Source organism: Mesoplodon mirus (genome assembly GCF_964341445.2).
Source record: "Mesoplodon mirus genome assembly, chromosome: 16".
NCBI lineage: Eukaryota > Metazoa > Chordata > Mammalia > Artiodactyla > Ziphiidae > Mesoplodon > Mesoplodon mirus.
Genome location: NC_138992.1, coordinates 61,002,451 through 61,023,927, shown reverse-complemented (window position 1 = coordinate 61,023,927; position 21,477 = coordinate 61,002,451). Strand labels below are relative to the sequence as shown.

Here is a 21,477-nt window from a genome sequence, read left to right as displayed (position 1 = left end):
CCACGTATCCACAGTAGCTTAAACTAGTGAAGAAAAGTTATACCTTCTGTCAGAGGTAGAAGTTATTTTAAGGATTCTAATAAAAGGAGAGAGTGCCATCAAAGTACAAAGAAAGACGAACCTTGCATCTATCTAACCAGCTATTAATCTAGTTGTTTAGGACTGCAGAAACAGCTTGTTGGGATAAGAGAGCTTTATGGTAGTACAGCTGCCCCAGTGAGGAGTACAGTGCTCCTGGGTAAGGAGATCCCCTGTGAAAAGAAAACTTAGAATAGCAGCAGGACATACTGAATTTCTTCCTGCCAGGAATAACTGAGATGTGGAGATATCCCCTTCTTCTGCTTACCTCCTTCTCTCTTCTCATGGCTTCAGGAGTCAGTCATTTATGTAAATTAGTTGATCCGCTTGGGAAAGCATGTCCTTATTAATCATACAACTTGAAGCTCAGAAGCACCAGACTCATGGTAACTCTGAGCAAGTGCTCCAGTCTCAATTCCATCTTTTCTGAAAATGCCCAGTCTTCTATCAGGACTCAGTTAAAGCAAAAGAACCACTAAAACACACTAGGTTACACTACTAAGCAAAGATGATCTTTAAATAAAAAAACAAGTGTCTTTAGTGACTATCTTCATTCTGTTGTATTCATTTTGGAAATGGACATGTTACTATTTCCATAATCCTTTAAAGATCACAGTCTTTTATAAAGAAGAACTATTATATAAATTTTCACATTATCATAAACTACAAAAAGGTTTAATATCTATCCAATTTAGCATTGAAGTCTACAGAAAAAGAAATCAATGACAACTGCTTTATTATTAAAAGTTACTGAATTCCATAAAGCACACAATGTAGTTTGTATTCAACTAACAAAAGTTTGATACATGTATTTAAAAATATATAATATATAGATTTATCTGTCAACATTTATATTCTATTTAAAAAGCAGTAGCTTTACATATTTTACAACTTGATTTTATAAAATACATACATCCGCCCTATGCAAATCTTCAAGCATGAGCTTCCATTCCTATTAATAAAATGCACAATCTATATTTCTGAATATTCAGAGAAAAATGGTACCAACTAAAAATAACATATCCATTATGACTTGAACATGCACCTAATTCTTGGCTACTAGATAACTGACCTAATAATCTATTCAAATAACTATGTTCCTTGAGCTTGACAATCAGTTTGCATTATGTAAACAATCTGTGATTAACTATGAAGAGACTTGCATTTCCAGGGTATCTGACACAATCTACCAAATTCTTTATTCGTCCTGTTTCAGGTTTTTAATTAGAGAGGCAAGATTATTCAGTAATTTGATGTGCCAGGAAATCTGACAAGTGAAGTCACACCTAACAAGCCAAAGCCCGGTGAGTTTTGAAACCGTGCTTTTGCCTTTGAGAAAACAGCTCTGAGAATTACTGTGGGAGCAAATTTTTCTCAAAATTCTGATGGTGTATGTGCCAAGAAATAGAACAAGAACTATTTCTCCTTTCCCAATCAACTTGCACAACTCGAGTTCTTTAGGTTTGTGAAGACGTTCTGGTTTCTATTCAGACATTCCCTCCACATATTCAAAATGGCTTCAGATATCACAGTTTTATTAACAAAAAACTTTTCATAAGAAAGATATTCATGTAATAATTTTGGAGATTCATCCCCAACTATAAGTCCCAATGCTAATATTTGAGAATTAAAGTCACAATAAACACCTCAATTATCAGGATCATAGTCAGAACCAGAACCTCAACTTGAAGGACAGAGATCTAAGTTTGAAGCACATGTTTAGATTCCACAGGCCTCTAATGATAATGATGTATATAAATCTGTCTTTAATTTATGCTGAGAAAGTAGAAGTCTCCCACAAATTATTATTTTTAAAACATAGTTCCAAGTCTCAAAATGGTTTAGAAACTTAAATGGAAAAACACTTTCACCAAAATAAGTAATTTAATTCATTTGGGCAATAATTAGGCTTTGAGAGAGTCATATCCAAAAAGTAAATGAAATTCCCTCAAAATCAGTATTTAAGAACTAAATTATAGCTAACAACGGCTTATTTATCAAGTAGTCAATTATTCAACAAATTTAGCCATCTACTGATGGACTAAGATTAGGTATCAGAAATTATTTTATTTGTAGGATAGAATCTTTTTATTAAATTTTTTTCTGATATAATGTAATTTTAATAATCCTCCTTCTCTAGATTTCCTAACCTCAAGAAAGGGAAAGGGAGAGGAAAGGGAAGGAAGGAAAGAAGGGAGGGAAGAGGGGAGAAAATCTGAGAGGTCAGAGGGACACTGAAGACTGATCCACTGGTTATCTGTGAGGAGATAGGAAGAAGAATAAAGGAGGAATAAAAATAAAGACTGCAAAGAGGATTAGGGCCAGGAGGTGCAGATTAAAAGATACCTTCTTCACAGGTCTTAATCATGCAAAGGCATTAGCATAACAGAATAGTGCAGTAGCTGATTTTGATAACAATGAATCCTCAGAAAAGACTCATATGGTCAAGCCTCAGCTCTTTTTGAAAATAAACTTATGTACACAATTACAAATCTTAAGCATTCAGCTAAAATATGTACAAAAAACTAAATAAAAGTGAGATTGAGAAATGTAAGCAGCAGTAACCATAAAGGCTTAGAACTAGTGACACTGAATTCTTTATTTAAAAAAAAAATTTTTTTAAACACACAGTACCTCCTCTTCTATTTTTAGGAAGAAGCTTTAACACGTTTTAAACACCTCAATTCTCAAAAACAATAGGCTTTTTAAAAAATAAGAGTTGATTACCAGAAACAAGTAATATGTGGTTACATACCATTTTCATATCATTACTCATTTCAATTCATCTTTGATGCAATCTGGGAACAATTAAGCAGTCACTAGATACCTGTTTTAGAATCTGAAGAAATTATTATCCACCACAGGAATCTAATGATATATATTTTTGCATATAGTTAAAATTTCTGAAGGGAAAAAGTAGTAAACTATTCTAGTTACTTTATACGAAATATTTATATACCTAGTCAAAACAATAAGTATTAAGATCTTTCTCCAGATGAACTCTATATAAAAGCTATTTTTAGCATTTTTTTCCAGGGATTAAAAAAAAGCCTTATTTCCCTGCTAGCTAAAGAGGAGGAATTTGTACATTACAAGTAAGTCCTTTAGAAATGAATATTAAATTCCTTAAGAGAACAGCCATAAAATTTATTTTTAAAAATTTATCTTAAAAAACTGAAAACCGTTTCTCTCTTTAAAATCTATGGCATTAATTACCTACTTGACATAATTTTTTTCTTTTTTCTTTTTTTTTTTGGAAAGGGCACCAAGTTCATGATCTAAACATGCAAAATAAGGAACTGAATGTATTACTGCCATAACAGAATTTGGCAAACCAGAATGGCCTTAAAATAAATAAATAAATAAATAAAAAAGAAGAGTACATATTGTCCTAAATCTGAAGGTATAATTCTGTAGACCTATGCAGCAGATAGTGCCTCACAGAGGGAGTGCAGGGAAGAGGGAAGTACCATGTTCCTATGTACATTTCCTTAGTTATTCTGGTTGACATTCAACAACGCAATACAGAGAAATATTCTTTTTATTATTACAAAGCCGTTAATTGCCCTCTCTTGAGCAATGACTCTGGTAAACATCTTATGCTTTTAATAATGTAACTTATATTTAAAATTAACTTAATTAAATCTAAGTGCACAGGAGTTTTCAATGATTCCTAAATTCAACGAAGTAATGCATAAGGTGTTACCAGATTGCAAATTTTGAATGGTTGGTGCTTCTATATTTCAGGATATTTCACCCTATCTTCTTCTCCTTAAACCATAAAATGTACCAAAATTATTTGGTTTTCTTTTGCTTTCCTCTGTGTCATTTTAATTTATTGTACGGTATCTCTATGTAGAGAGAGAGGTATGTTAAAATACTATTATTTGTATTAAAAAACTCAATTGAGGCTATATATGACCTATTAATCTATACGATAGCATTGTTAACCTTCGACCTGGTATATTAATTCCTTTGGTGAATAAATGTCACAGGTCATTTCTTTATAAAAGGATTTTAGTAAGAGGACCAGCAGTACAGAGAGAGACCTCACCCCACCCCAGAGAATGATCAAGTGAATCAGTAGTTTAGAGCAGTTATGTAAAATATGAAAAATACATAATTTACAGCTGCAATTTTCATATTAAAAAGCAGTTAGAAACTAAGAGTAGTTCAAAGCATTCCAAAAAACATTTTTTTTGTCTTGGTTAAATCAGAAAACTAATAAGACTGATAGAGACTACTGTGAGATTTGTGTATATCTCTAGACAAGAACAAAAATGCTTTTAAGTTTAAACACTGGTAGTTGCTAACCAGCAGTATAAACGGTGTCCACAATTTGGTGGCTGGCCATAGTTTAAACTTTTTTTTCAAGTTATTTCTACAGCAGACATATTTTAGAAGTCTACCCACCCCTGAGTTCAACAATTATACTTTTAGAGTGTAAAATTATATGCTCTTAATTAACAACATGTACAAAGCTACAAAATGTCCTCTATACAGAGATTAAAAACAATTTTTAAAATATTCTTTGCCAATTATTGACTGGATGGTTTTGCTGGGGTACATATTTCAAACCTTTTAGCCAACTGGCTTTCATTTTTAAGCCCAAATTGATTCATTATATTCACTGCAGGATATGTCAAAAAGAGTGCAACAATAGGCATTAGTAAAAATAACATTGTAGTAGAAACAGATTTTGCATATGTGAAAAGGTAATTTATAAAATACATTAATTGCTTTTTAAAAAGAGAACCTAGTTGCAGTATCATTAACTTACATGGTACTGAGAGTTGGACCTTTCAAACAATTTTTTTTCCTATAGAAAATGTTATCTAGCTGTAAGCAAAGTCTTAAATAACAACAAAACAGAGCAAAACAAAACAAATCCCTCCGGAACAGAACTGTATGGTTGTGTGAGACAAATAAGCAAACATATCATTCTATAGTGTATTTCTGCCTAAATTTTAAAATAAAAATGTCCACACTCTTTTGTTAAAACATTAAGCCTCTGTCAAAAATGTATTTCTTATTTTAGGGTACAGGATTGAAGGACAAGATGATACTTACAAGTAAAGAAAATTTACAAGAAAAAACTTGACAAAAGTTTTTCAATTAAAGTACTGTAACATTCAAACTTGACTTAACATAACAAAAGAAACAAAACTGCAAACAAAAATGTTTATGGATTTTCCAAACACAAATGAATGAAATAGTGTCCAGGCAGCAGGGCTCATGCTGACGGCTAGCGGGAAGCAGCAGAGTGTCATCTGCTGGGGACAATCGGTAACGTACAAACGACAAGCCCAACTCATGGACTGCAGCAGTTTACGCGTCACGGCCATTTTTCTTACTTCCAAAATAAAGCCCTGATTAAACCATTCATACCCTATATTACTCACACCTTTACTTCAGAGACTGAGGAACTATATACAACAAATGAATTCATTTTCACCATAGGGATAACATATTGTACCTCTCTGCCAATGTCACTTGAAAACTATCCATGTCAAAACAATTTGACAGCAGATATAAACAATTCAATAAATACGCAATGATCTTTCATTACAGTCCTTTAAAGACGCATGTTAATTCATGCTGTTAACCTTAGGTTCACAGTGCATAGAATCCAAATATAAGCAGTTGGGGTGACTTTCAAAGTAATGTTGGATCCCTCACTTTATTTATAATCCCACTCTAACTGATAAGTTCATTTCATAGGCCCTATCATGCATTAATCATTGGGTGGCAGGAGTTAATGAAAATTTTTCCTGTTACAACGTCCATTGCCGGCAATGAACGTCCCAAAACCGCCAAGGAAGTCATTGTTATTGCACAATACATGAGGACCTGGAACTTTTTCAAAAGCTTAAAAAAATAAAAATAAAAAATGGAATTATATTTGACATTTCCTGACACCTGCATTAATACTGTATGACTAATAAAAGCATGTCAGTTGCCTGGACTGAACCAGCGATCAACATGCGCCCAGAATGCACACGAGTAAAAATGCAGTAAAAGGAAGTAGTCTTCATTGCCTATAGGTCACTTCCAGTCAAAGGTTAAAGTTCAAAGACTGAATGATCAAAGTGCTCATTTTCTCAGTAGGACTATCTTCTGCTAGGAGGATGATAACAGTGGCATCAACAAGTATCATCTTTAAGAAAAGGAGAAAAAAGATAATTAAAATAGTCAAGCATGCATAAGTAAAATCTGCAAGTTAGTCTAATACAGAAATAATTTCAAGTAGCAAGAAGAACATGGTTTACATTTCTGACTTGTCTCCCCCAATCCCTGCAAATAAAAAAGTCCATTTTGTGTTCGAGTATATAGTGACAAGCAAATCAAGCTGTATTCTTTCAGGGAAATGGTAGTTTACACAAATCTTAAAATGATATTATTATCAGTATGTTCTATTTCAAATAATAAATTGATATATGTTAGCACATATTCATGATTTACCAATCATAAGAGAATTCTTTTACGGGCAACAATTTAAAACTGTAATGAGACAGGAAGTAAACTTCTGACCAACACTGTCATGCTATTTAACACAGAATAATACAAGTCATGTCACTGAAAGAAGTAACTGCACATATGAGCTACAATCTCTAAATCAATCAGTAGTAAATGTTATTAATTTCTCTTCAGAAAATAAATTTTTCAGCAAGTATACATACACATGCAAAGGAGGTCATTTTAAAAAACACAATCCCACAGGTATAGTAACACCTTCTGATAGGCTCAACACATTTATGTAACACATATAAATTCTGGGGAGTTGATGACTTATTTTACAAAATTTACTTCACAAAACCTATTTGAAGGATTTTGAGGACTGGTTATTCTTCAGAAAGAATCTCTAGAAAGAAGTAAGACTAGTGGCAACTACCCAAAAGTTGTGAAAGCTCTCAAGGAGAAAATTCTAAACAACTGGCCAAAATATTTTACACAAACCATCCCATGTTAGGATTGATATACTGCTAATAAAATTCTCATTCATAAAGACTCAATGACAGCTAAAAAGCAGTAAATCTGACTTCTATGCTGGGCAAATTAGTGAAACATTCTACGATCCTATACGTTAAGGGTAATCTAAAGGGTGAAACAGACTAAATTTTAAAAATAAACTGTATCTAAATCATTAGAATCCTTTAAATAAATAAATAAGAACATCTTTAAGAAGAGAACAAGTAGATAGTTTATAGCCTCTAACTGTCACATTAAAGCATCTGTTTCTTAAATGACTGTGGATCTTGGAATAAAGAGGATATATTTGTCATGGATCAGAATAAGCTTAAGAATAATGAGGAGCTTCCTTAAAACATTACTTCTCCAACAGAGTATTTTATAACACTAGGGTCTCTTGAAATTAATACTAAAACATTTAAATCTCTAAGCTAAAAGATGGCACTAAACTCTACCTAGTATAGTATGTCAAACTACTGGGGATGAAGTTTAGTATCGTACCACATAACAATGTTTACAATAAGAAAAGTGACAGATAAAATCCAAATTAAACATAAAGTTATCTAGTTAACTAGATAGCTTTTATCTCCAAAGACATATCATCTTTGATAGGTGGAACCATAAATATATCTTTAACAGATTGTTAACTCTGAAAGTTTTTCAGTATAGCAGGCTGTTGTATGAATGTGCTACGTGCCACCAGAATGATTAGGAGATCTATGAGAAGCCATTCTCCCAATCCCAATCCCCATCCCCATCTTGGGTCAGATGTTAAAAGATGTTTAGGACTAACACGATACTACTTGCTTTGAATCCTCTATCTTTGGAGAAATAAGCTTATTAAATAAGTTCTGAAGATGGATTTCAATTATTTCTGATAGCTGGACCCAAAGGGACTATAACATTACATATCCATGATGGCTATATGTAATAAGGAATCTATGAGTAAAAGTTCAGTATGAAGACAGGTTATGAGCCAAACCCATGTCTACCTTTTCCCTAAATAAGAAGGGAATCACTAAGAAGCAAAACACAGTTAACAAAAGGAACACAGTTTCCTAGCTATATGAAAAGGATTATTGGATACTAGGACTGGCTTCCAAAAAAAAAAAAAAGTTGGTAGAGTAAACCTATCTTGGATCAAGACAAATACAGGTCTATAAAAGGTGGTGAAAGAACACAATATGTTTAACCTCTTGGCTAAAGTATTTGTGGCAAAATTATGGCCTGAAAAAAAAAATCTCATAATAAACCGCTTAAATTTTTTCTGGAACTACAGAAGAACCTACTAAAATTATACCCTCAAATATAATACATAAAATACCAGTTCCAAAGAGGTGACACCTACCATGGCTAACTTCACTGGGCTTCTGGGAAATGTGAATGAGAGAACTATATTAGAAGGTGGTCATTCAATTTTCCCCAAAGTATAAAAACCATCACATTATATTGGAAACCATCTCCCTGGATATTCCCAGGGAGAGAAGACTAGAAGAAAAGGAACATAGTAAGAGGTCAGTAGATATGAAGTGGGACGCTACCTCCAAGAAACACAAAAAGAAATCTTTACAGTTAAGCTTGTGTCTCAACAGTTTGGGAATTAAAAGTTTTCCTTTGATAAACTGGTTCAAGAAAGACTACACAGTAGACAATAGAGTTGTTATCCTGTAGGAAATAAAGGCCAAAGACTTAAACTAGAGTGAAAGTTTGGACTCAGGAAGTTAGAAAGTGGTTTTGTAACCCTAAAAGGTAGTACAAATAAAAAGGTTCAAAACTAACACAGGTAAACCTATGGATAGTTATTGGGCAGGGAGAAAAGGAGTTGGTTAATACTAGTCTGAGACAATTTTGTGTTCCTATCTCCTCATTATCCTACAAGGAGATGTTCCAGCTGAATGGAACCAGAATGTAGTCTACAGCTTTATAAAAAATATTGCTTGACTCCTCCCCAAATTACCGTCTCATCAGCCTATTGGACATAGTACTGAAACATTATGCCCATTTAGTTCTTATAAGCCTAGTTTTCTGCAGCCCATACTCAGCAGCCGTCTTAAACTATACTGTTCAAGTATCTACCACCTTAAGGAAACTGCTTCAGGAACCACAGATCTGTACTCCCATCTGTGAAAAGCAACCATTTATGAAACTAAGTCATATACGTTTAATATTGACCCCAGGAAACTGATGGGTATCATGAATGGACTCTAGTTGGCTATCTCACTGAAGTATTCTTAGGATCTCATAAAAAGATACTTTTCATCTTTTTAAAGAACAATTATGTCTGTTTTACGATACAGAACTCTGAGGCTCAATCATTAATTTGTGCACTGAACTGGGTACAGATCTGTTTTCTAAGGAAGATTCTATACCTGAATCATAGGTGAATTCTTCAGCCTTTTGTATGCTGAGATGAGCTGTCTTATTCAAATACCTATTTTTGTTAGGCCTCTTTACTTTTTTAACCCTATTCTCAGCTCAACTAATTTTCAAAGCATATGGACCCCCACCTTAATCAGCAACACAGAATATCTGCATTCCAGTGCAGGAATGACCTTAATTCCTTAGTGAACAGAAACTATAAGAGAGCTCTGGACAACAGGTTGATAGTCAACTTCACGTAATTAACAACAAGGAACATGTATTCACATACCAATGACTTTTTACACTTTAACAAGTTATTGCGTTCTAGAGAAGAATCTCAAAAGAAATGCAATATAAGGTGTGATGTGTACAAAGACAGTAACAGTGGGGTAGCGTGACTGGCCTAATTTTCAAGGTATACTAATAATGTGAAAGATCACAAATTTATGCTCAGAGAGGCTTTTTTTCAAGAATCCAACAGTGGTATCTGGCAGCTCAATTTTGGTGTGTCAGCTGAGTCCTTCTCTTCTAAAACCAGGAGATCAACTCAATTTCAGATTTGTTGTTCTTCATTAATGCCTCCAGCCTACATCCTGGAAGCCCCCTCTGAGGTACACAGATATCACTCAGTATCTGAACCAAAACCTCTCTTGCCTCTTTGATTACACCTGACAGATACTCTGACCCATGCCGACCCAAGTATTTTGGTCAGCACCACACAGAGGGGCTGTGGAGCTTGACATGAGGCCTACAATTCTGCTTGGTTTCTAGAAACTGAAATGTTAAGTGTTTCAGTGAGTTCTTCCAACTCCAAGCAAGTCTTTGTTCAGTCTCTGATCTTTTTGTTTAGCATTGCAGGTCACATCAGGACACTACTCTGATCTTGTAATCCTTTCAGAATTAGAGGATGGTAAGAAAATAACTAGAGTCCGTATTTCTTGGTAACTGGCATTAGTTATAAGGAGAACATAATCAATGAAGATCTTCTGGAACTAAAGCAGCTAAGCAGAAAAACATAAGCTGAAACTTCAAAAGTTCCAAAACAAAGCTAATGTGGTTCTGCTTAAATGAGTATGATTACCTTTTTTGATAAGATTTTCCAAATTCAACTATAATACCAAGGTGGGCTATTTTTCATACTGTTTATAACTGTTATTGTGAAATGTATAAAGGAGAATATACACTACACAGCTGAAATGCTTTAGCTTTGTAAAGGTAAAGGGAGAGTTCAAGGAAGAGTCCCTGTACCCAACCACCTGTATGACAGAGCGGGTGCCCTATCATCTCAAAGCATAACGAACACTACCTTTCTTTGATTTCGTATGACACTCACTCATGGAGCAAAACCGTCCATTTAAGGGAGAATGCAGGAGAGGAATGATTCAGGCATATAGGATTCAAGCAGGAGCAAAAAACACAGTGAGATGAGAATGGTCACTGTAAGGCAATGAACTGAGGAGGTTTTAAACAGGATTATTTGTAAATGAAAAAATTTATCTGTACCTGGGACAGGAAACTAGAAAAGGATAGTCATGATTCAGTTGAATTACAATCAGGTGCCTTTTTAAAATGGCTACTTTGTATTGAGGGGGATACTTTTAATCTGTTTACTGGGAAAATGAATTCCTATACAAACCCTGTACTATTTTACATTATGTAAGAGGTTAATTTAGTTTGAAAAGCCTCTTTTCTTAGTACTTCTCGGCTAACTTGGGAGATGATCCACCTTTAAACTGTTAAAAGACTTTTCTACTTTAGTTATAAAAGTATGGCTTTCACAAGTAATAGATAAAAGCCATTAACTATGAAAAATAACTTCTACTATGAAGTATATTTTATTTTAAAGAATTTTTATATTTCCAGTTTTACTATGCAAGTTTTCTTATTCAAAAGCAGGCAATAAGGGACTTCCCTGGTGGTCCAGTGGTTAAAAATCCACCTTCCAATGCAGGGGATGCAGGTTCGATCCCTGGTCGGGGAACTAAGATCCCACATACCGTGGGGCAACTAAGCCCACACACCACAAATGGAGAGAAGCCCACGTGCTGCAATGAAGATCCCGAACGCTGAAACTAAGACCCAACACAGCCAAAAATAAAAATAAATAACTAAATAAATATTTTTTTAAAAAAGCAAGCAATAAGAAATTCTGGAAGTATTCTTAAGTAAAGGCCTTCTGATAAGTCTTTTTGACTATACAAGGCAGCATTAGAGGGCTTAAGAGATGATTATCTTCCCTACCAGGGAATAAGGAAGGGAAAAATGGGAATATACTGTCTAACAATGGGGTGGGATAGAGTGGCAAAGAGAACTGTACTTTCAAAGTATACATATTTTAAAAATTCCATCACTCTAAGACAATTTCTTCTCAAGTTTAACAAAAAGACTTAAAAGTGGTTTGAAAACACTGTGGAAAAAACAACTGGGGGATTTTTCTATTATTAGTGAGGTTGGGTCTGAAATAGAATGACTACTATCTTGGCAACTTTGACATTTTAAAAAATGTTTGATTTAGTTGTATTTGTCAACATTCTTGATTGACTCATCTTAATTTCTGATGAATTTAAGAACTTATGCAAAGGTAAAGGGTGCTGTGACACTCAAGGAATGTTTTTTTCTTTTTGAAAAGGTTCTTTGTAAAGGCACAGAGGGAAGAGACAGCTTAGTATTTAGTCCTAAAAGGCAAGACGAAGTGCAAGAATGAGAAGGCAGAAATGTAAACGGAAGGAAATGGCCAATTAATTCAAGTAGGATCTTGTTTAGTTTTAGTGGACCTTCAGTATGCAGAAAGAATTCCCATGGGAAACCTGTCCTTTTATATTTAAGAATCCCTGAAAGAGTAGTTATCAATCAAGTGACCAGCTATATCAGAATTATTGGGGCTATCTTAAAAACTAAAACAAAACCAGCATTCTGGTACAGTAATAAAGTTGATCAGATTCCTTAAAGGAGGGAGTAATCAACAAGGCTTTGGTGAAAGAGTTCCCAAGAAGAGTGGAAGGAGTCCTTCCAGGCAAATAGCACACGTGGAAACAACAGAGGATAAGGAATAGAGTGCCTATCATAAATAATGCTCCATGGAACACTGCATGCATCAAACATTTTTTGTATTAAAGATGATTTTCCAAGGATGGATTCTCAGAAGTTTAGCAACTGAGACAAAAGGTTCAGTCTTGAACTTCAAGCTTGTTAAATATCGCTGAACTGCTAAATACTGCTGAACTGCTGTTTCCTTAAAGGATTACACTAACTTGCTATACCACCAGCAAATAAGAAAACAGTTTTTTGTCTTTTGTTTTGTTTTTTGCCATGGGGCATGCAGGGATCTTAGTTCCCTGACCAGAGATCGAACCCGTGCCCCCTGCAGTAGAAGCATGGAACCTTAACCACTGGACCATGGGGATGTCCCCTGAAAACAGTTTTATTCTACCCTTTATTCTCCTCCTCCAACACTGCATTCATTTTATAAAACTGTGCCAATTCAGTAAGTTTCAAAATATTAAATCTGTCATTATTTTACTGTGTTGAACTTTTTTGACCACGCTTGTAATTATTCTTAAGCAACTATTATAAATGGTCTTTATTTTTAATCAAGCTATGTCTTTCAAAATTTTATTTTTTTAACTTTATATCGACTGTGATTTGAGGTTTTTCTGTGCTTTTTTTCTTTTAATTTATTTATTTTATTTATTTAGTTTTGGCTGCGTTGGGTCTTCGTTGCCGCACGTGGGCTTTCTCTAGTTGCTGCGAGAGGGGGCTACTCTTCGTTGCGGTGCCTGGGCTTCTCACTGAGGTGGCTTCTCTTGTTGCGGAACACGGGTTCTAGGCGTGCGGGCTTCAGTAGTTGTGGCACGTGGGCTCAGTAGTTGTGGCTCGCGGGCTTAGAGCGCAGGCTCAGTAGTTGTGGCACACGGGCTTCACTGCTCCACAGCATGTGGGATCTTCCCGGACCAGGGCTCAAACCCATGTCCCCTGCATTGGCAGGTGGATTCTTAACCACTGCGCCACCAGGGAAGCCCGAAAAGAGTAATTCTATTTCAATGTCTATTCTTGCATTATCTTTTGGTGTTTGGTAGACATATCCTCCTTCATTATCCTTTAAGTCAAAATTCATACTGCTCTTCTCAGCTTTCTTCCTAACCTTAAAAGCACCCACTCTATCATTCTACTGAATTACATTAAACCAATAATTTGTAAAGAATATACATTTTTATAATACTTTAAAAATAATTTTTATAAATTATTTTATGGTTTCTCGTGAATGTAAACTTTCTGTTCCTAATTTCAAATACCTCTTTGAGGAAGCAGTAGTCAGCTTAGAAAAGATGCTAGCAGCCTTCAATTATTAAGCTACCATTACCCAACACAAACAATAGAAATCAAATTATTAAACATAATGTATTCATAAAGCTACAATCAGTAGAACCTCAAATTTTTTCAGGAATAACTATTAGAATAGGAAGAGCTTTCTTTACGTTAACGGGCCATCTCTAACAATGCGATCCTCCGCCCTAACAACAGTACCATAACTAAATGAGTACACGAGGCGTCATAGCTTCTATATCAAGTAACAGGTTTCCCAACAGGCTAGTTCTAATTTGACTTAATATTATTAAGGACTTCTGTTCTGAAGTACAATGGTAAAGCAGAATGTTAAAGCGATTTTAGATTTTACTTGTATGATGGTCATGATTTTATGTGCCCCATTAAAAATCTAGTCTAACTTATCCATAAAATATCTTAAACTATTTTAAAGATTCATCTCCGTATTACAAAAGTACAACATCAATTATATATTCTCTCTTTTTCCCAAGCAAGCATATATATAGTCTTTCAAACCAAAATACTGAGAAGTTATCATTCTAAAATAAAACTGCTTACCATGATACCACCATTTTGTTTTCTTTGGATTCTTGTTACATGTTCGAACATAAAAAGAATTATCTGGTGGTCGTCTCTGAAACCAAAAAGAATTTAAATAGATAAGAAGTTGTAAAACAGGAAAACATAAGGGGGAGATAGTTTTAATGAAAGCTCTAGCAAAAATATTACAGAAATGCAGATGTCATAACTGAAAAAATAATATATTCCAGGCAATGTAACCTCTTGACACTGAAATTGTTAAAAAAAAAAAAACAGGTGTGCGTATGTGGTTTGGGTTAGGTTCCAATGGGATTACTAGACAATGACTATAAACCTAAAGTGGCAGCATTAGGTTGTAAAGAATTTTGGTTTCATTTATCTTATCTCCCTAGAAATAATTTAATAATTACTTTTGTGAGCTAATCAAAACAAAACTCTACCTAACTAGGTTTGTCTGAGAAACCCTAGCAACTTATAATCCTCCACAAGGGATTACTGTTTTCCTGTAAACAAATATCATCAAGGAGAGACCAAAGGATTCGGTTTCCAAAATGTATGTAAGAGGCAAAGGGGGGAAAAGACACATTAGCATTTCTGCAATGCATACGCCCTGACTAGAACAATATTAGAAGCACACGGCAGCTCTGCAAGGAGTTACATCAGAAATAGCTGTAACTACAACTAACAACACTGAAGACAGGTTATGAAAGAATTTTCTTGAAAACTGTTGGATGTTGATCAGACACAAGAAATATGTGCCTCTACAAAGATTTGGAAACATGTCAAATTTGTATTAAAGCCACTGAGGGCAGGTTAGTAGATAATATCATAGGTCCAACCAAATAGCAATGGTGAACAGGACTACCTAGGTAGCAGGAAGGAAAACTGACAGTCCACTGGGCACTTGTAAAATTCATATATGTAACTATGATCTAACTCTTAGGAGATAATAACAGTAATTTAACAGAAAGGAAGAGGAGAGCATAAGACACTAAACGACTATAGCAAGATTACCCTGTTTATACAGTTAGAGAAAATTCCTGAAAGATTATTATCATGACATTATATGTCTACTTTAAAGAACAGATGACCTGCTATTGTTTGTCCTATAAAGTCATAACCTGTGTTCATGTGGAATAAACTGCTACTACGGTAACAAACACTAAACTCATCTATTTATCAGAACCCAATCTTCAAAAGGCAAGTTTCTTTTTGTGAAAAAGGAAACTGGAACGAAAGAGTTATGACTAAAAAATGCCTACAGTTAAATTCAAATTTGTATTCAGGGAGCTGACTACTCTCTGAATACAACGGAAAGTGAAACTCACGGGACCATGTCCACCACAGAATAAAATTCACCCGTTTTAATAGAACAGCTTTCGGTGAATATTTAAAAGACTTTTCAAAGCCTATTTGGTGCTAGATTCCCCTCAGTGCCAAAACACGTTTCCTCTTCTTCTTAGTAATCTAGTACTTAGCACAGTAACAACGGCACATAGCAGGTACCTAATAATGTCTGAATTTTATCATTTTCCACAAAACTAACGCTGTCAGAACTCTGACTTCTAGATTATCGTTTTGGTTGAATAAATTATAATTTACAGTTTATAGTATGTAATATAGTTTATCAATAATTTAAATGGAATGATTAGTCTTATACCAACTACGCAAGAAACACTAACAGCAGACAACTAGAATGTGAGGGGAAAGGTGAGGGTTAGAAAGGACGAAGGAGTTAGAGAACGTAATCATTTTCTAGCTCTTAACAGGACATCATTACCTTTAAATGTACACAAAGCTAGTAATCAAAAGGCACATGTAAGGGCTATGCGCAGACACCACTCGTGTTCATCTTAACTCCTCTTATTAAACCCTAGAATTACTGCCTCATCTTTCTATAGACACTAACATTAAGAGAAGCCCCTGTGACTGGAAACTGCTCTGTGCCACACCTGAAGGTTCAGAGCCTGTATGTGCGGTGGAGGTGGAGGTGGAGATGGGGAGAGGAGAAAACATGGAAGCAATAAATGAATGAAACTTGTTTCCAAGCCCTTGGGGTTAACAAAAGCTCAAGTGTAGCCTAAAATGCAGCTCAGAAAAGCTAACAACAGGGAGGAAACTCAAGTTAAAAGGTGATACTAACATTAGATAATATGTACCCTATTTCATCTATTCTAAGATGTACATTTTTTTCTTAATATTCCTAAATGGGGATACATGTCTTTCAACTAATGGTGTATCACAGTTTAACTGCCAGAAGTTTCATTCTTCCTCTTGTACATAACATTGCATACTAAGGGCTCTTATGCTACAGTTAAAAAATACATATACAATTTAACCCATTATTTCCCATTCTTATTTGAACAAAAAAAAATTTTTTTAAACCTAACACCAAGAAACCTCTTATGGAACTAACATTCCAAGAAACTCACTTTGCACACAAGTGGCTTAGAGTGTTTCAAAATCTAGATAACCTACCATTTAAAAATGAAATACTATCTAAATGTTTTCTAAATATTAATTTAATAAAAATGACAGTTGAATTTGGAGAAGAAAAAAAACCTGCTAAAATAAATAAATAACCCCACAGCTCCCTAATCTCTAAGGTAAATTCGTTTTTTCCTTTGAAGAGAATACAAAAGGAAACCCCCATGGACAAGAGATGCTTTAAAACCTCTCAAGCAGGAATGACAAGACACTAACCCTCAAGCAGGAATGACAAGAGGGCCAGAAACACAGAGAGGATTTAGATACTTTAAAAGGGTATTCTAAATTTAACTCACAAGGTTTTTCTTTCTGGTCTTTCCCCCACTTTCTCCATCAGACACAGAATCTGTAGATTAGTAAAGGAGAATAAGAGGAAAAGTCCTGAAAATTCTACTGGTAATCTAGTCCTCCTCCTTCAACCTAGGCTTTATGATAGGAGAGGTCTGGTTCCCGGGAAATCCCCTAAAAGAGGCTGATAGGGTGGAAGCCAGCAGAGGGGAGAAGGGAGCCATAATGCTTATTCCTGGGTCCTTCCACTGTGAAATCTAGAAACAATAATTTCTTGTACACTTCTGCCCTGTGCATGCTTACAGAAATAAAATTCAGATTATTTAAGAACATCTGCAGAAATTTCCTGTTTAAGAAATATGAAACAATGTCTGACTTCTATTATCAAATTATTTTCCAATCTATTACTAAAACGTTCCCTATAACTTCGTAATAGAAAGCATTAAGTCCTTTCTTCAAATAAATTATATATTAAAATAGCTTCTCTACCCAAACTAAAAGAAGAACTATACCTGGAATAATTCTGAAAAGTCCTACCTTTTCTTTGCAGCTGGAAAGCATGCTAATAATGCTAAGACAAACTGATTGGACTGAGAGCGCTGGGGACCAGTCTTCTGTTAGAATGGATAAACAGATATGACCATTGCTATAAACATGAGGATGAACAGGAATATTCTCACCAGTAAACATGACCTAAGAAAGAACAAAATTCCATTAACACTCAAATATTCTGTATTACCAAAAAATAAAATGTTCTCCAGGTAAGTTAATATTTTAAAACCAAATTAAAAACAAATAAAATCAATGCCAGGAACAAGATAAACAACTGCTTTATTCTTATCAATTCAATAAGTACTGGTTTCACTATTATGAATGACCATGTAGTAGGAAAAAACTCCAGATTACCTATTTTATATTTCAGCTATTTTTCACAAATTCCTTTTAAAATTTTCTAAATTACCATGTATTTTTAGACTAGTGAAAGACAACTATATTTACAAGAATGGTTTTTCAAATTATTCATTGTTCTCTGCATATAGAAATCAAATACACTAAAATTTCAAATGAAAGTATTCAACTTTAGGACAATATGAATTACAGGCAGTAGGAACACCACTTCCACCTATAACAATGTTATTACCCAAGGTGCTATATGCAAAAAGAAATGACTGCTACATCTTCCACCTCATCTAAACTCACACTTCCATTATGATGGGCACAAACTACCACTTACTAATCAGCAAACATCTATGTGCTTAGATGAAAAAACGAAGGTTGAATGAGTCTCCCAATTACTTGCTGTTTTGTCTCTATCTTTTCTTTTACTCAGTTCTTCTACGTTTTCCCCTTTCTCCATGTTGCCTCAGCACTGTTGTGAAAGGTAATCAATCTATTATTTCCTTCCTTTGCCCTAATAATTCAATGTCTCAATAATACTGTTTCTTAAACATATCTACCTAAGCATCTGAATAGGCAGGAGAGTAAATTCGTACATCCTGAGGAATCTGTAAGCATAGCCCAAAGTAGGTCAAAGTAGAAGTCTCATATTTAAGAATGCTTAGGGCCTCCCTGGTGGCGCAGTGGTTGGGAGTCCGCCTGCCGATGCAGGGGATACGGGTTCGTGCCCTGGTCTGGGAGGATCCCATATGCCGCGGAGCGGCTGGGCCCGTGAGCCATGGCCGCTGGGCCTGCGCATCCGGAGCCTGTGCTCCGCAGCGGGGGAGGCCACAACAGTGAGAGGCCCGCATACCGCAAAAAGAAAAAAAAAAAAAAAGAATGCTTAGATATGTTAGTTCATAATAAATTATTTACTTTGATATAAAAATTAATCTGTCAATCTTTTAAGTGAATTTTATACTGCAGTATAATATATAATTTTTATTGTTGCTTAGGAGTAATTCCTATTTCCTGATCTGGCCCTTAAAAAAAAAAAATCACCTGGAGAGCTGGCTAAAAATACAAATTCAAGAGCCCCACTTTCCCAGATTCTGATTCACTAGGTATGATGGCATTTTTATAAAACTCATCAAATATAAGCCAATAGTTCCCAAACTAGGCTTACAGTAAGTATATCTCAGCCCTGCAAATTACCTCACACTCAGATATAGCGGAATCTTAGTAAGGAGAAACCCTACCTTAAGTGATGACAAACTGATGAAATATATTGCTCTAGGAATAAGCCCTCTTTTTTTCCTTTATAGAGCAGAAGACAGCCAGTGAAATAAGGGTGGCCAGAATAAGGTATGCCATATTTTAATATGTGATATGCTATGGGAAATTACCATAAGCTAGGTTTTGCTTTTATTTTTAAATTTCTACCTACATATCTGGTTTTATTACAATTTTACAAATATTTACATTTAACAAAGCACTCTTTCATATAAGTAGGAGTTCTCCAATATTTCAAATATACTGCTAACATATGGGCCTCATTTCCTTGGCTGAAGCTAATATAAGACAGGAAGAGGAATTTTTTCTCAAAGGAATGACTTCATACACTTGTGTTTCTTTCTTTCTTTTTTTTTTTTCTTTAAATTCTGGTGATCCACCCTCCATTCCCACGAAAAAAGAGCTAAAGTAAAGCTGAAAATTAAAAGTAAAGTCTTAAAACAAGAGATATCAAGTGACTTGTCCTACCCAATTGCAGAAGACCCCCTGAAAGACTTGGGCACAGCTGTGTTTGAAGCACCATTTATCTCAATTATATCTAGCAGAATTAGTGCCTTTTTCATCACTTTTTGCTCAAAAAGTGCTGCTCTGCAAAGGGAAATGACTGCTTAAAGCTCTTGCAGCTCCATGAGTCCATCCACAATTATTTTTTAATTAATTTTTTAATAAATGTGAACTACAGTTTATTATATTATATGCATTTGATATTCCCACAATGCACTGTGGATGTCTAGAGTGGGAGTTTACAAATCTCACACAATATGCATCTGCTTTGGGGTGTTCATTTTGCCACAAAATGCCATTTGACTAACAGGATATTTTCATGAAGAACACAGCGGTGCCCACGAGAGCTTACTCCCTGGCCACAATTATTTTTAAAGGCTATTTCTTTTCCAGTAAGGTTTTTTTTGAAAACAAGTCATGTAGAACAGTGCTCTGGTACCAAAAAAGTAAGAACTGCCAAGTTATTTCCTTGGGCACAAATGAAGCAATCAACAACCATCAAAGAAAATACACAGACAGCCAACCAAAAGGTTATCACGAGATGCTTTGACTAGCCAATTCACAAAGCAGAAGGAAAGCAGTATTCTTTTTGGAGAGAAATGATTATAAACTAAATCACTCGGTCTGAGAGCCAAGAAGTATGCACGAACCAAAAGTAAAGGAGGAGAGAAGAGAAAGAAAGGGGATGGGGAGCAGTGGAAGACACCTACGGCACAAAGAGCAGACATTCTATAAGCAGAGAAGAGAGCCAGAAATCAGGGAGAAAGAAAGTTTTGAAGTTTGAGGGGGCTGAAATAAAAATAAATTAGATCTCAATAATGCTTAAAAAAAAGCAGGGGCTTTTAAACCTGCTGCATTCAGGGCAAATGCAACCAGCCTAAAACTTCTAGCAACCAAAAACAGGGGAACGAACTTGTTATACATGGTACAGGTAACCCCTAGAACCCAACCTGGCAGATAGAGAATTTTAGAAGTTTGTCTAAACATGGACAGCCTCCATCCAGGATTTCCTGAATTCCATCCAGGAATTCAGATGAATTCCTGAAATATAAGAAAAAACTTTTTTCAACAGTTTATCCATGTAAAAGGCTGGTAAGTAGTCTGCACAGACAGTTTGATGCAAACTTTGTTATTCTGGTTCTCTGCATGTGACAGAAGAGTAACCAGCGCTGAATTTCTTCAAGACTACACTCTTTTTAAAAAAATAATTCATTTATTTATTTATTTATTTATTTATTTTTGGCTGTGTTGGGTCTTCATTGCTGCACACAGGCTTTCTCTAGTTGCAGCAAGCCAGGGGTATTCTTTGTTGCAGTGCGTGGGCTTCTCACTGCGGTGGCTTCTCTTGTTGCGGAGCACGGGCTCTAGGTGCACGGGCTTCAGTAGTTGTGGCGCACGGGCTCAGCTGCTCCACAGCATGTGGGTTCTTCCTGGATCGGGGATCGAACCCGTGTCCCCTGCATTGGCAGGCAGATTCTTAACCACTGCACCACCAGGGGAGTCCCAAGACCGCACTCTTAACTATCCTCGTTTATTTAATATGCAGTACAAGCCAGAGGAGGGAATGCACATTTCAGGTTTTTTAATACAGCCAAGTAGGCTCTGAAAACTTAAAAAGACTTTAAGCTGTTTCCAGAGTTCAAAAACCTTTCTGGGGGGGAATCGCAAATAGCTGATAAACTATCTAAAACAGATATGACAATATAACTGAATACAATGAATTTGAAACCAAAGGGAATAAAGAATTTTGCTAATTCA

General features: G+C 35.2%; 1 protein-coding gene across 1 annotated transcript in view; it reads right to left on the bottom strand.

Moving 5' to 3' along the window:
- Nucleotides 1–797: 797 nt before the first annotated feature.
- Nucleotides 798–21,477, bottom strand: part of UBE2W (ubiquitin conjugating enzyme E2 W) — a 77,441-nt gene continuing 56,761 nt past the window's right edge. Inside the window, 3 exon segments of the mRNA XM_082601323.1 lie at nucleotides 798–6,235; nucleotides 14,290–14,365; nucleotides 17,584–17,739. Of these exon segments, the coding sequence (XP_082457449.1) occupies nucleotides 6,222–6,235; nucleotides 14,290–14,365; nucleotides 17,584–17,739 (246 nt within the window). The 3' untranslated portion in view covers nucleotides 798–6,221.